This window comes from Rhinoderma darwinii (genome assembly GCF_050947455.1).
Source record: "Rhinoderma darwinii isolate aRhiDar2 chromosome 11 unlocalized genomic scaffold, aRhiDar2.hap1 SUPER_11_unloc_1, whole genome shotgun sequence".
In the NCBI taxonomy this organism is placed as follows: domain Eukaryota; kingdom Metazoa; phylum Chordata; class Amphibia; order Anura; family Rhinodermatidae; genus Rhinoderma; species Rhinoderma darwinii.
Genome location: NW_027461840.1, coordinates 355,788 through 371,651, shown reverse-complemented (window position 1 = coordinate 371,651; position 15,864 = coordinate 355,788). Strand labels below are relative to the sequence as shown.

At 39.5% G+C, this 15,864-nt stretch overlaps 1 protein-coding gene across 2 annotated transcripts in view; it reads left to right on the top strand.

Moving 5' to 3' along the window:
- Nucleotides 1-15,864, top strand: part of MCMBP (minichromosome maintenance complex binding protein) — a 77,796-nt gene that overhangs the window by 4,710 nt on the left and 57,222 nt on the right. Inside the window, exons 3-6 of one of the 2 annotated variants that reach the window (XM_075847745.1) lie at nt 13,548-13,688; nt 14,585-14,626; nt 14,818-14,920; nt 15,364-15,480. In XM_075847745.1, coding sequence (XP_075703860.1) covers nt 13,548-13,688; nt 14,585-14,626; nt 14,818-14,920; nt 15,364-15,480 — 403 coding nt within the window. Of the gene's footprint in view, nt 1-13,547; nt 13,689-14,584; nt 14,627-14,817; nt 14,922-15,358; nt 15,481-15,864 lie in introns of both variants that reach the window. The other variant, XM_075847744.1, reaches the window with a different exon arrangement.

Sequence of the window (15,864 nt, the reverse complement as noted above, 5' to 3'; positions counted from 1 at the left end):
GCGCTGCCATCAAATCGCTGCTGAACCCAAAAAGATTGAACATCTCCCATACACGGGTGCAGAGGTGAAATGAGGGGATTTTTACCTGTGTCTGCCTTTTTTTTTTTTTTTTCCCCACTTTAGAGAGAAAAATAAAAATGATGTAAACTGAGGTATGCCATTATAACAAAACCGTCATCGGAAAAAGAAGTGTTTACGTTGGGAGCCCCTAGACGGTTAACCCCTTCAGGACGTCTGTTTTAACCCTGTGGGGAGACACTATTTGCAAAAAAAATTATGTTTTTTCGAAATTTAAATGTATCTGAGGAGCTCATCAGGATATATGTAATATGTGAGGAGTACATCAGGATATATGTAATATGTGGAGTACATCAGGATATATGTAATATGTGAGGAGTACATCAGGGTATATGTAATATGTGAGGAGTACATCAGGGTATATGTAATATGTGAGGAGTACATCAGGATATATGTAATATGTGAGGAGTACATCAGGTTATATGTAATATATGAGGAGTACATCAGGGTATATGTAATATGTGAGGAGTACATCAGGATATATGTAATATGTGGAGTACATCAGGATATATGTAATATGTGAGGAGTACATCAGGGTATATGTAATATGTGAGGAGTACATCAGGATATATGTAATATGTGAGGAGTACATCAGGATATATGTAATATGTGAGGAGTACATCAGGGTATATGTAATATGTGAGGAGTACATCAGGGTATATGTAATATGTGAGGAGTACATCAGGGTATATGTAATATGTGAGGAGTACATCAGGATATATGTAATATGTGAGGAGTACATCAGGTTATATGTAATATATGAGGAGTACATCAGGGTATATGTAATATGTGAGGAGTACATCAGGATATATGTAATATGTGGAGTACATCAGGATATATGTAATATGTGAGGAGTACATCAGGATATATGTAATATGTGGAGTACATCAGGATATATGTAATATGTGGAGTACATCAGGATATATGTAATATGTGAGGAGCACATCAGGATATATGTAATATGTGAGGAGTACATCAGGGAATATGTAATGTGTGAGGAGTACATCAGGGAATATGTAATGTGTGAGGAGTACATCAGGGTATATGTAATATGTGAGGAGTACATCAGGGTATATGTAATATGTGAGGAGTACATCAGGATATATGTAATATGTGAGGAGTACATCAGGTTATATGTAATATATGAGGAGTACATCAGGGTATATGTAATATGTGAGGAGTACATCAGGATATATGTAATATGTGAGGAGTACATCAGGGTATATGTAATATGTGAGGAGTACATCAGGATATATGTAATATGTGAGGAGTACATCAGGATATATGTAATATGTGAGGAGTACATCAGGTTATATGTAATATGTGAGGAGTACATCAGGGTATATGTAATATGTGAGGAGTACATCAGGATATATGTAATATGTGAGGAGTACATCAGGGTATATGTAATATGTGAGGAGTATATCAGGGTATATGTAATATGTGAGGAGTACATCAGGATATATGTAATATGTGAGGAGTACATCAGGATATATGTAATATGTGAGGAGTACATCAGGATATATGTAATGTGTGAGGAGTACATCAGGGTATATGTAATATGCGAGGAGTACATCAGGGTATATGTAATATGTGAGGAGTACATCAGGATATATGTAATATGTGAGGAGTACATCAGGATATATGTAATATGTGAGGAGTACATCAGGATATATGTAATATGTGAGGAGTACATCAGGATATATGTAATATGTAAGGAGTACATCAGGGTATATGTAATATGTGAGGAGCACATCAGGATATATGTAATATGTGAGGAGTACATCAGGGTATATGTAATATGTGAGGAGTACATCAGGGTATATGTAATATGTGAGGAGTACATCAGGGTATATGTAATATGTGAGGAGTACATCAGGATATATGTAATATGTGAGGAGTACATCAGGGTATATGTAATATGTGTGGAGTACATCAGGGTATATGTAATATGTGAGGAGTACATCAGGATATATGTAATATGTGAGGAGTACATCAGGGTATATGTAATATGTGAGGAGTACATCAGGGTATATGTAATATGTGAGGAGTACATCAGGATATATGTGATATGTGAGGAGTACATCAGGATATATGTAATATGTGAGGAGTACATCAGGGTATATGTAATATGTGAGGAGTACATCAGGATATATGTAATATGTGAGGAGTACATCAGGATATATGTAATATGTGAGGAGTACATCAGGGAATATGTAATGTGTGAGGAGTACATCAGGGTATATGTAATATGTGAGGGGTACATCAGGATATATGTAATATGTGAGGAGTACATCAGGATATATGTAATATGTGAGGAGTACATCAGGGTATATGTAATGTGTGAGGAGTACATCAGGATATATGTAATATGTGAGGAGTACATCAGGATATATGTAATATGTGAGGAGTACATCAGGGAATATGTAATATGTGAGGAGTACATCAGGGTATATGTAATATGTGAGGAATACATCAGGATATATGTAATATGTGAGGAGTACATCAGGATATATGTAATGTGTGAGGAGTACATCAGGATATATGTAATATGTGAGGAGTACATCAGAATATATGTAATATGTGAGGAGTACATCAGGATATATGTAATATGTGAGGAGAACATCAGTGTATATGTAATATGTGATGAGTACATCAGGATATATGTAATATGTGAGGAGTACATCAGGGTATATGTAATATGTGAGGAGTACATCAGGGAATATGTAATATGTGAGGAGTACATCAGGGAATATGTAATATGTGAGGAGTACATCAGGATATATGTAATATGTGAGGAATACATCAGGATATATGTAATGTGTGAGGAGTACATCAGGATATATGTAATATGTGAGGAGTACATCAGGATATATGTAATATGTGAGGAGAACATCAGTGTATATGTAATATGTGATGAGTACATCAGGATATATGTAATATGTGAGGAGTACATCAGGGTATATGTAATATGTGAGGAGTACATCAGGGTATATGTAATATGTGAGGAGTACATCAGGATATATGTAATATGTGAGTACATCAGGGTATATGTAATATGTGAGGAGTACATCAGGATATATGTAATATGTGAGGAGTACATCAGGATATATGTAATATGTGAGGAGTACATCAGGGTATATGTAATATGTGAGGAGTACATCAGGATATATGTAATATGTGAGGAGTACATCAGGATATATGTAATATGTGGAGTACATCAGGATATATGTAATATGTGGAGTACATCAGGATATATGTAATATGTGGAGTACATCAGGATATATGTAATATGTGAGGAGCACATCAGGATATATGTAATATGTGAGGAGTACATCAGGGAATATGTAATATGTGAGGAGTACATCAGGATATATGTAATATGTGAGGAGTACATCAGGATATATGTAATATGTGAGGAGCACATCAGGATATATGTAATGTGTGAGGAGTACATCAGGATATATGTAATATGTGAGGAGTACATCAGGATATATGTAATATGTGAGGAGTACATCAGGATATATGTAATATGTGAGGAGAACATCAGTGTATATGTAATATGTGATGAGTACATCAGGATATATGTAATATGTGAGGAGTACATCAGGGTATATGTAATATGTGAGGAGTACATCAGGGTATATGTAATATGTGAGGAGTACATCAGGATATATGTAATATGTGAGTACATCAGGGTATATGTAATATGTGAGGAGTACATCAGGATATATGTAATATGTGAGGAGTACATCAGGATATATGTAATATGTGAGGAGTACATCAGGGTATATGTAATATGTGAGGAGTACATCAGGGTATATGTAATATGTGAGGAGTACATCAGGGTATATGTAATATGTGAGGAGTACATCAGGGTATATGTAATATGTGAGGAGTACATCAGGGTATATGTAATATGTGAGGAGTACATCAGGGTATATGTAATATGTGAGGAGTACATCAGGGTATATGTAATATGTGAGGAGTACATCAGGGTATATGTAATATGTGAGGAGTACATCAGGATATATGTAATATGTGAGGAGTACATCAGGGTATATGTAATATGTGAGGAGTACATCAGGATATATGTAATATGTGAGGAGCACATCAGGATATATGTAATATGTGAGGAGCACATCAGGGTATATGTAATATGTGAGGAGCACATCAGGGTATGTGTAATATGTGAGGAGTACATCAGGATATGTGTAATATGTGAGGAGTACATCAGGGTATATGTAATATGTGAGGAGTACATCAGGGTATATGTAATATGTGAGGAGTACATCAGGATATATGTAATGTGTGAGTACATCAGGGTATATGTAATATGTGAGGAGCACATCAGGATATATGTAATATGTGAGGAGCACATCAGGATATATGTAATATGTGAGGAGTACATCAGGGTATATGTAATATGTGAGGAGTACATCAGGGTATATGTAATATGTGAGGAGTACATCAGGGTATATGTAATATGTGAGGAGTACATCAGGATATATGTAATATGTGAGTACATCAGGATATATGTAATATGTGGAGTACATCAGGGTATATGTAATATGTGAGGAATACATCAGGGTGTATGTAATATGTGAGGAGCACATCAGGGTATATGTAATATGTGAGGAATACATCAGGGTGTATGTAATATGTGAGGAGTACATCAGGATATATGTAATCTGTGGGAAGTACATCAGGGTATATGTAATATGTGAGGAGTACATCAGGGTATATGTAATATGTGAGGAGTACATTAGGATATATGTAATATGTGAGGAGCACATCAGGATATATGTAATATGTGAGGAGTACATCAGGATATATGTAATATGTGAGGAGTACATCAGGGTATATGTAATATGTGAGGAATACATCAGGGTGTATGTAATATGTGAGGAGTACATCAGGGTATATGTAATATGTGAGGAGTACATCAGGGTATATGTAATATGTGAGGAGTACATCAGGATATATGTAATATGTGAGGAGTACATCAGAATATATGTAATATGTGAGGAGTACATCAGGATATATGTAATATGTGAGGAGTACATCAGGATATATGTAATATGTGAGGAGTACATCAGGGTATATGTAATATGTGAGGAGTACATCAGGATATATGTAATATGTGAGGAGCACATCAGGATATATGTAATATGTGAGGAGCACATCAGGATATATGTAATATGTGAGGAGTACATCAGGATATATGTAATATGTGAGGAGTACATCAGGATATATGTAATATGTGAGGAGTACATCAGGATATATGTAATATGTGAGGAGTACATCAGGATATATGTAATATGTGAGGAGTACATCAGGGTATATGTAATATGTGAGGAGTACATCAGGGTATATGTAATATGTGAGGAGTACATCAGGGTATATGTAATATGTGAGGAGTACATCAGGATATATGTAATATGTGAGGAGCACATCAGGATATATGTAATATGTGAGGAGTACATCAGGATATATGTAATATGTGAGGAGTACATCAGGATATATGTAATATGTGAGGAGTACATCAGGATATATGTAATATGTGAGGAGCACATCAGGATATATGTAATATGTGAGGAGTACATCAGGATATATGTAATATGTGAGGAGTACATCAGGATATATGTAATATGTGAGGAGTACATCAGGATATATGTAATATGTGAGGAGTACATCAGGATATATGTAATATGTGAGGAGTACATCAGGGTATATGTAATATGTGAGGAGTACATCAGGAGATATGTAATATGTGAGGAGTACATCAGGAGATATGTAATATGTGGGGAGTACATCAGGGTATATGTAATATGTGGGGAGTACATCAGGATATATGTAATATGTGAGGAGTACATCAGGGTATATGTGATATGTGAGGAGTACATCAGGGTATATGTGATATGTGAGGAGTACATCAGGGTATATGTGATATGTGAGGAGTACATCAGGGTATATGTAATATGTGAGGAGTACATCAGGGTATATGTAATATGTGAGGAGTACATCAGGATATATGTAATATGTGAGGAGTACATCAGGGTATATGTAATATGTGAGGAGTACATCAGGATATATGTAATATGTGAGGAGTACATCAGGGTATATGTAATATGTGAGGAGTACATCAGGGTATATGTAATATGTGAGGAGTACATCAGGGTATATGTAATATGTGAGGAGTACATCAGGATATATGTAATATGTGAGGAGTACATCAGGGTATATGTAATATGTGAGGAGTACATCAGGGTATATGTAATATGTGAGGAGTACATCAGGGTATATGTAATATGTGAGGAGTACATCAGGGTATATGTAATATGTGAGGAGTACATCAGGGTATATGTAATATGTGAGGAGTACATCAGGGTATATGTAATATGTGAGGAGTACATCAGGGTATATGTAATATGTGAGGAGTACATCAGGGTATATGTAATATGTGAGGAGTACATCAGGGTATATGTAATATGTGAGGAGTACATCAGGATATATGTAATATGTGAGGAGTACATCAGGATATATGTAATATGTGAGGAGTACATCAGGGTATATGTAATATGTGAGGGGTACATCAGGATATATGTAATATGTGAGGAGTACATCAGGATATATGTAATGTGTGAGGAGTACATCAGGATATATGTAATGTGTGAGGAGTACATCAGGATATATGTAATGTGTGAGGAGTACATCAGGGTATATGTAATATGTGGGCGTACATCAGGGTATATGTAATATGTGAGGCATACATCGGGGTATATGTAATGTGAAGAGTACATCAGGGTATATGTAATATGTGAGGAGTACATCAGGGTATATGTAATATGTGAGGGGTACATCAGGATATATGTGAGGAGTACATCAGGATATATGTAATATGTGAGGAGCACATCAGGGTATATGTAATATGTGAGGAGCACATCAGTATATATGTAATATGTGAGGAGTACATCAGGATATATGTAATATGTGAGGAGTACATCAGGGTATATGTAATATGTGAGGAGTACATCAGGGTATATGTAATATGTGAGGAGTACATCAGGGTATATGTAATATGTGAGGAGTACATCAGGATATATGTAATATGTGAGGAGTACATCAGGATATATGCAATATGTGAGGAGTACATCAGGATATATGTAATATGTGAGGAGTAAATCAGGATATATGTGAGGAGTACATCAGGATATATGTAATATGTGAGGAGTACATCAGGATATATGTAATATGTGAGGAGTACATCAGGATGTATATGTAATATGTGAGGAGTACATCAGGATATATGTAATATGTGAGCAGTACATCAGGATATATGTAATATGTGAGGAGTACATCAGGGTATATGTGAGGAGTACATCAGGGTATATGTGAGGAGTACATCAGGATATATGTGAGGAGTACATCAGGGTATATGTGAGGAGTACATCAGGGTATATGTGAGGAGTACATCAGGGTATATGTGAGGAGTACATCAGGGTATATGTGAGGAGTACATCAGGGTATATGTGAGGAGTACATCAGGGTATATGTGAGGAGTACATCAGGGTATATGTGAGGAGTACATCAGGGTATATGTGAGGAGTACATCAGGGTATATGTGAGGAGTACATCAGGGTATATGTGAGGAGTACATCAGGGTATATGTGAGGAGTACATCAGGATATATGTGAGGAGTACATCAGGATATATGTGAGGAGTACATCAGGATATATGTAATATGTGAGGAGTACATCAGGATATATGTAATATGTGAGGAGTACATCAGGGTATATGTAATATGTGAGGAGTACATCAGGGTATATGTAATATGTGAGGAGTACATCAGGGTATATGTAATATGTGAGGAGTACATCAGTGTATATGTGAGGAGTACATCAGGGTATATGTAATATGTGAGGAGTACATCAGGATATATGTAATATGTGAGGAGTACATCAGGGTATATGTAATATGTGAGGAGTACATCAGTATATATGTAATATGTGAGGAGTACATCAGGATATATGTAATATGTGAGGAGTACATCAGGGTATATGTAATATGTGAGGAGTACATCAGGATATATGTGAGGAGTACATCAGGATATATGTAATATGTGAGGAGTACATCAGGATGTATATGTAATATGTGAGGAGTACATCAGGATATATGTAATATGTGAGCAGTACATCAGGATATATGTAATATGTGAGGAGTACATCAGGGTATATGTGAGGAGTACATCAGGATATATGTGAGGAGTACATCAGGATATATGTGAGGAGTACATCAGGGTATATGTGAGGAGTACATCAGGGTATATGTGAGGAGTACATCAGGGTATATGTGAGGAGTACATCAGGGTATATGTGAGGAGTACATCAGGGTATATGTGAGGAGTACATCAGGGTATATGTGAGGAGTACATCAGGGTATATGTGAGGAGTACATCAGGGTATATGTGAGGAGTACATCAGGGTATATGTGAGGAGTACATCAGGGTATATGTGAGGAGTACATCAGGGTATATGTGAGGAGTACATCAGGGTATATGTGAGGAGTACATCAGGGTATATGTGAGGAGTACATCAGGGTATATGTGAGGAGTACATCAGGGTATATGTGAGGAGTACATCAGGGTATATGTGAGGAGTACATCAGGATATATGTGAGGAGTACATCAGGATATATGTGAGGAGTACATCAGGATATATGTGAGGAGTACATCAGGATATATGTAATATGTGAGGAGTACATCAGGATATATGTAATATGTGAGGAGTACATCAAGGTATATGTAATATGTGAGGAGTACATCAGGGTATATGTAATATGTGAGGAGTACATCAGGATATATGTAATCTGTGAGGAGTACATCAGGATATATGTAATCTGTGAGGAGTACATCAGGGTATATGTAATATGTGAGGAGTACATCAGGGAATATGTAATATGTGAGGAGTACATCAGGATATATGTAATATGTGAGGAGTACATCAGGGTATATGTAATATGTGAGGAGTACATCAGGATATATGTAATATGTGAGGAGTACATCAGGGTATATGTAATATGTGAGGAGTACATCAGTGTATATGTGAGGAGTACATCAGGGTATATGTAATATGTGAGGAGTACATCAGGATATATGTAATATGTGAGGAGTACATCAGGGTATATGTAATATGTGAGGAGTACATCAGTGTATATGTGAGGAGTACATCAGGGTATATGTAATATGTGTGAGGAGTACATCAGGGTATATGTAATATGTGAGGAGTACATCAGGGTATATGTAATCTGTGAGGAGTACATCAGGATATATGTAATATGTGAGGAGTACATCAGGGAATATGTAATATGTGAGGAGCACATCAGGATATATGTAATATGTGAGGAGCACATCAGGATATATGTAATATGTGAGGAGTACATCAGGGTATATGTAATATGTGAGGAGTACATCAGGATATATGTAATATGTGAGGAGTACATCAGGGTGTATGTAATATGTGAGGAGTACATCAGGGTATATGTAATGTGTGAGGAGTACATCAGGGTATATGTAATATGTGAGGAGCACATCAGGGTATATGTAATATGTGAGGAGCACATCAGGGTATATGTAATATGTGAGGAGTACATCAGGGTATATGCAATATGTCACGAGTACATCAGGATATATGTAATATGTGAGGAGTACATCAGGATATATGTAATATGTGAGGAGTACATCATGGTATATATAATATGTGAGGAGTACATCAGGATATATGTAATATGTGAGGAGCACATCAGGGTATATGTAATATGTGAGGAGTACATCAGGATATATGTAATATGTGAGGAGTACATCAGGATATATGTAATATGTGAGGAGTACATCAGGATATATGTAATATGTGAGGAACACATCAGGATATACAGTATGTAATATGTGATGAGTATGTTCTGGAGCGGCTGATATCATTCACATGTATGATGTAATGTCTGGAGGATATAATAGTACTGGAGTGATATAAGAGGAGCGGCTGATATCAGTCACATATGATGTAATGTCTCTGGAGGATATAATAGTACTGGAGTGATATAAGAGGAGCGGCTGATATCAGTCACATATGATGTAATGTCTCTGGAGGATATAATAGTACTGGAGTGTTATAAGAAGAGCGGCTGATATCAGTCACATATGATGTAATGTCTCTGGAGGATATAATAGTACTGGAGTGATATTAGAGGAGCGGCTGATATCAGTCACACATGATGTAATGTCTGGAGGATATAATAGTGCTGGAGTGATATAAGAGGAGCGGCTGATATCAGTCACATATGATGTAATGTCTCTGGAGGATATAATAGTACTGGAGTGATATAAGAGGAGCGGCTGATATCAATCACATATGATGTAATGTCTCTGGTGGATATAATAGTACTGGAGTGATATAAGAGGAGCGGCTGATATCAGTCACACATATGATGTAATGTCTGGAGGATATAATAGTGCTGGAGTGATATAAGAGGAGCGGCTGATATCAGTCACATATGATGTAATGTCTCTGGAGGATATAATAGTGCTGGAGTGATATAAGAGGAGCGGCTGATATCAGTCACACATATGATGTAATGTCTGGAGGATATAATAGTGCTGGAGTGATATAAGAGGAGCGGCTGATATCAGTCACACATATGATGTAATGTCTCTGGAGGATATAATAGTGCTGGAGTGATATAAGAGGAGCGGCTGATATCAGTCACACATATGATGTAATGTCTCTGGAGGATATAATAGTGCTGGAGTGATATGAGGAGCGGCTGATATCAGTCACATATGATGTAATGTCTGGAGGATATAATAGTACTGGAGTGATATAAGAGGAGCAGCTGATATCAGTCACATATGATGTAATGTCTCTGGAGGATATAATAGTACTGGAGTGTTATAAGAGGAGCGGCTGATATCAGTCACATATGATGTAATGTCTGGAGGATATAATAGTACTGGAGTGATATAAGAAGAGCGGCTGATATCAGTCACATATATGATGTAATGTCTCTGGAGGATATAATCGTACTGGAGTGATATAAGAGGAGCGGCTGATATCAGTCACATATGATGTAATGTCTCTGGAGGATATAATAGTACTGGAGTGATATAAGAGGAGCGGCTGATATCAGTCACACATATGATGTAATGTCTGGAGGATATAATAGTACTGGAGTGTTATAAGAGGAGCGGCTGATATCAGTCACACATATGATGTAATGTCTCTGGAGGATATAATAGTACTGGAGTGATATAAGAGGAGCGGCTGATATCAGTCACATATGATGTAATGTCTCTGGAGGATATAATAGTACTGGAGTGTTATAAGAGGAGCGGCTGATATCAGTCACATATGATGTAATGTCTGGAGGATATAATAGTACTGGAGTGATATAAGAAGAGCGGCTGATATCAGTCACATATATGATGTAATGTCTCTGGAGGATATAATCGTACTGGAGTGTTATAAGAGGAGCGGCTGATATCAGTCACATATGATGTAATGTCTGGAGGATATAATAGTACTGGAGTGATATAAGAAGAGCGGCTGATATCAGTCACATATATGATGTAATGTCTCTGGAGGATATAATCGTACTGGAGTGATATAAGAGGAGCGGCTGATATCAGTCACATATGATGTAATGTCTCTGGAGGATATAATAGTACTGGAGTGATATAAGAGGAGCGGCTGATATCAGTCACACATATGATGTAATGTCTCTGGAGGATATAATAGTACTGGAGTGATATAAGAGGAGCGGCTGATATCAATCACATATGATGTAATGTCTCTGGAGGATATAATAGTACTGGAGTGATATAAGAGGAGCGGCTGATATCAGTCACACATATGATGTAATGTCTCTGGAGGATATAATAGTACTGGAGTGTTATAAGAGGAGCGGCTGATATCAGTCACACATATGATGTAATGTCTCTGGAGGATATAATAGTACTGGAGTGTTATAAGAGGAGCGGCTGATATCAGTCACATATGATGTAATGTCTCTGGAGGATATAATAGTACTGGAGTGATATAAGAGGAGCGGCTGATATCAATCACATATGATGTAATGTCTCTGGAGGATATAATAGTACTGGAGTGATATAAGAGGAGCGGCTGATATCAGTCACACATATGATGTAATGTCTCTGGAGGATATAATAGTGCTGGAGTGATATAAGAGGAGCGGCTGATATCAGTCACACATATGATGTAATGTCTCTGGAGGATATAATAGTACTGGAGTGATATAAGAGGAGCGGCTGATATCAGTCACACATGATGTAATGTCTCTGGAGGATATAATAGTACTGGAGTGTTATAAGAGGAGCGGCTGATATCAGTCACATATATGATGTAATGTCTCTGGAGGATATAATAGTACTGGAGTGATATAAGAGGAGCGGCTGATATCAGTCACATATGATGTAATGTCTCTGGAGGATATAATAGTACTGGAGTGATATAAGAGGAGCGGCTGATATCAGTCACATATGATGTAATGTCTCTGGAGGATATAATAGTACTGGAGTGATATAAGAGGAGCGGCTGATATCAGTCACACATATGATGTAATGTCTCTGGAGGATATAATAGTGCTGGAGTGATATAAGAGGAGCTGCTGATATCAGTCACATATGATGTAATGTCTCTGGAGGATATAATAGTACTGGAGTGATATAAGAGGAGCGGCTGATATCAGTCACACATATGATGTAATGTCTGGAGGATATAATAGTACTGGAGTGATATAAGAGGAGCGGCTGATATCAGTCACATATGATGTAATGTCTCTGGAGGATATAATAGTGCTGGAGTGATATAAGAGGAGCGGCTGATATCAGTCACACATATGATGTAATGTCTGGAGGATATAATAGTACTGGAGTGATATAAGAGGAGCGGCTGATATCAGTCACACATATGATGTAATGTCTCTGGAGGATATAATAGTACTGGAGTGATATAAGAGGATCGGCTGATATCAGTCACATATGATGTAATGTCTCTGGAGGATATAATAGTGCTGGAGTGATATAAGAGGAGCGGCTGATATCAGTCACACATATGATGTAATGTCTCTGGAGGATATAATAGTACTGGAGTGATATAAGAGGAGCGGCTGATATCAGTCACATATGATGTAATGTCTCTGGAGGATATAATAGTACTGGAGTGATATAAGAGGAGCGGCTGATATCAGTCACATATATGATGTAATGTCTCTGGAGGATATAATGGCACTGGAGGTTTGTGATATAAAGTCGGGGTCACGGGAGGTCATTACACTTTGTTACTCCTCCCGTCGTACATCACTACAGTCGTCCCCTCCCCCCAGCCGGAATTGGCTGATAACAGAGAGGGGTTTCTTGTATTTGTGGTTCCCCTGTGACCCGCTGTTTGTTGTTGTAGGTCCCCAGCCTGAATGATGTCCCTCTGCATTACCTGACGCCGGGGGGCTTGGTGCGGTTCCGCTGTATGATCCAGGACATGTTTGATCCAGAGTTTTACATGGGAGTTTATGAGACTGTGGATCTTGGCACTGATTCCCGGGTGAGTGATATTCTGGGGGTTGTGTAAGGGTTTATGGGGGGGGGGGGGCCGTGGTTTATTCTGGGGGTTGTGTGTTTATGGGGGGGGGGCGTGGTTTATTCTGGGGGTTGTGTGTTTATGGGGGGGGGGCCGTGGTTTATTCTGGGGGTTGTGGTTTTATGGGGGGGGGGCGTGGTTTATTCTGGGGTTTGTGGTTTTATGGGGGGGCCGTGGTTTATTCTGGGGTTTGTGGTTTTATGGGGGGGGCCGTGGTTTATTCTGGGGGTTGTTTATGGGGGGGGACGTGGTTTATTCTGGGGGTTGTGTAAGGGTTTATGGGGGGGGCGTGGTTTATTCTGGGGGTTGTGGTTTTATGGGGGGGCCGTGGTTTATTCTGGGGGTTGTGGTTTTATGGGGGGGGCCGTGGTTTATTCTGGGGGTTGTTTATGGGGGGGACGTGGTTTATTCTGGGGGTTGTTTATGGGGGGACGTGGTTTATTCTGGGGGTTGTGTGTTTATGGGGGGGCCGTGGTTTATTCTGGGGGTTGTGGTTTATTCTGGGGGTTGTGTGTTTTATGGGGGGGGCCGTGGTTTATTCTGGGGGTTGTGTGTTTATGGGGGGGGCGTGGTTTATTCGGGGGCGGGGGTGTTTATGGGGAGGCGTGTTTTATTCTGGGGGCTGTGTTTATGGGGGGGCCGTGGTTTATTCTGGGGGGCGTGGTGTTTATGGGGGGGCCGTGGTTTATTCTGGGGGGGTGTTTATGTGGGGGAGGCGTGGTTTATGCTGGGGATTGTGTGTCCATGAGGGGGGGGTTATTCTGGGGGGGAGGCCGTAGTTTATTCTAGGGGTTGTGTGTTTATGGGGGGGGGGGTCTTTGCATCACTGCTGATTTCTGGCCGTTCTCTTGTATCTCCAGGCCGTGCACCTCGGGAAGTATAGGGACGTGGCGGATTGTATGGTGAGTAGCAGACCGGCTGTGCCCCTCCCACATGTCTGACACTGAGGTTTGTAGAACACTACAACCCCCAGCATGACCAGAATACATCTCTATTATTCTCTGTACATAAGATACTACAACCCCCATCGGACATGATACTCCCTTTCTTAGAATGTGTTTGTTTGGTCCCTTCATTTCTTGTTTTCTTGCAGCCACATCAGGAAATAGATTTTCGTTCTGGTCGGACGGTGACGTTGGAGCGTCAGACGTTTTACTGCGTTCCTGTGCCTGGAGAGTCGTCCTGGGTGAAGGAGATATCCTTATTGTGTGTGTGGGGGGGGGGCACCAGTTTTAATCCTATGGGGGCGCTTAGAGCTGGATCTCGTTGCTCGTCCTGCAGCTGGATGTGGATGGCAGAGATGTCTTCCCCTGGTCGCTCTGCCATGTACTCGGCAGCCTATGGCGTAAGGACACGACCCAGAGCCGCATTGTGAGCGAGGCCAGAAAGTAATAGATTGCTGCTCACGTGGCACCTGGTGGCCAGAGCGCCACTATTAATGCTGCGGACAGCTCTGCTACATGGTGAGAGTTACACTAGATCTCCGGCAGCAGAGCTCAGGGCCACCAATGGCTGTTACTGAGTGCTGCCACCATGGTCACCAGGTACAAATGGCCCCAGGCGGTTTCAAGGGTAGATAATGAGGGTGGTGGTCCCGTGATGACGTTGTGGTTTCCTCCTTAATAAATGCACATGCACAGCAGCTCCAGCCAGGCCAAGGCATGCGCCTCAACTTCCTATGCCCCAAACCGACAGAAGAGAAGCCTCGAGGAGGAGGACGATGACCTGACAAGACGCCAAGGCACCCAACATGCAGGTAACGGCTGAGCGTTTCTCTCTTGCTTGCTGGTATCTGCCATCCTTCTCCTGTTCTTCCCTTCCACCCCGGCCAGAAATGGTGTTATTCCTCATGTACATATGATTGCTTAGGCTTCGTTCCCATCAGCGTCAGGATTCCGTTTATGGGTTCCATCGGGGAATCTATGAGCGGAATCCAAAGGTTTTTGTTTGCATCGCCATTGATTTCAATGGTAACGGATCTGGTGTTAATGGTTGTTTAAGGGTTTCTGTCGTTTTGATTAAATCAATACCAAAGACGACTGCGCTGCTCATTCCGTCAAAACGACGGAAACCCTTAAACAACGATGACAAACTGAAATCATTGATGCAAACGGAAGCCGATGAGCGGAGTCCTGACGCA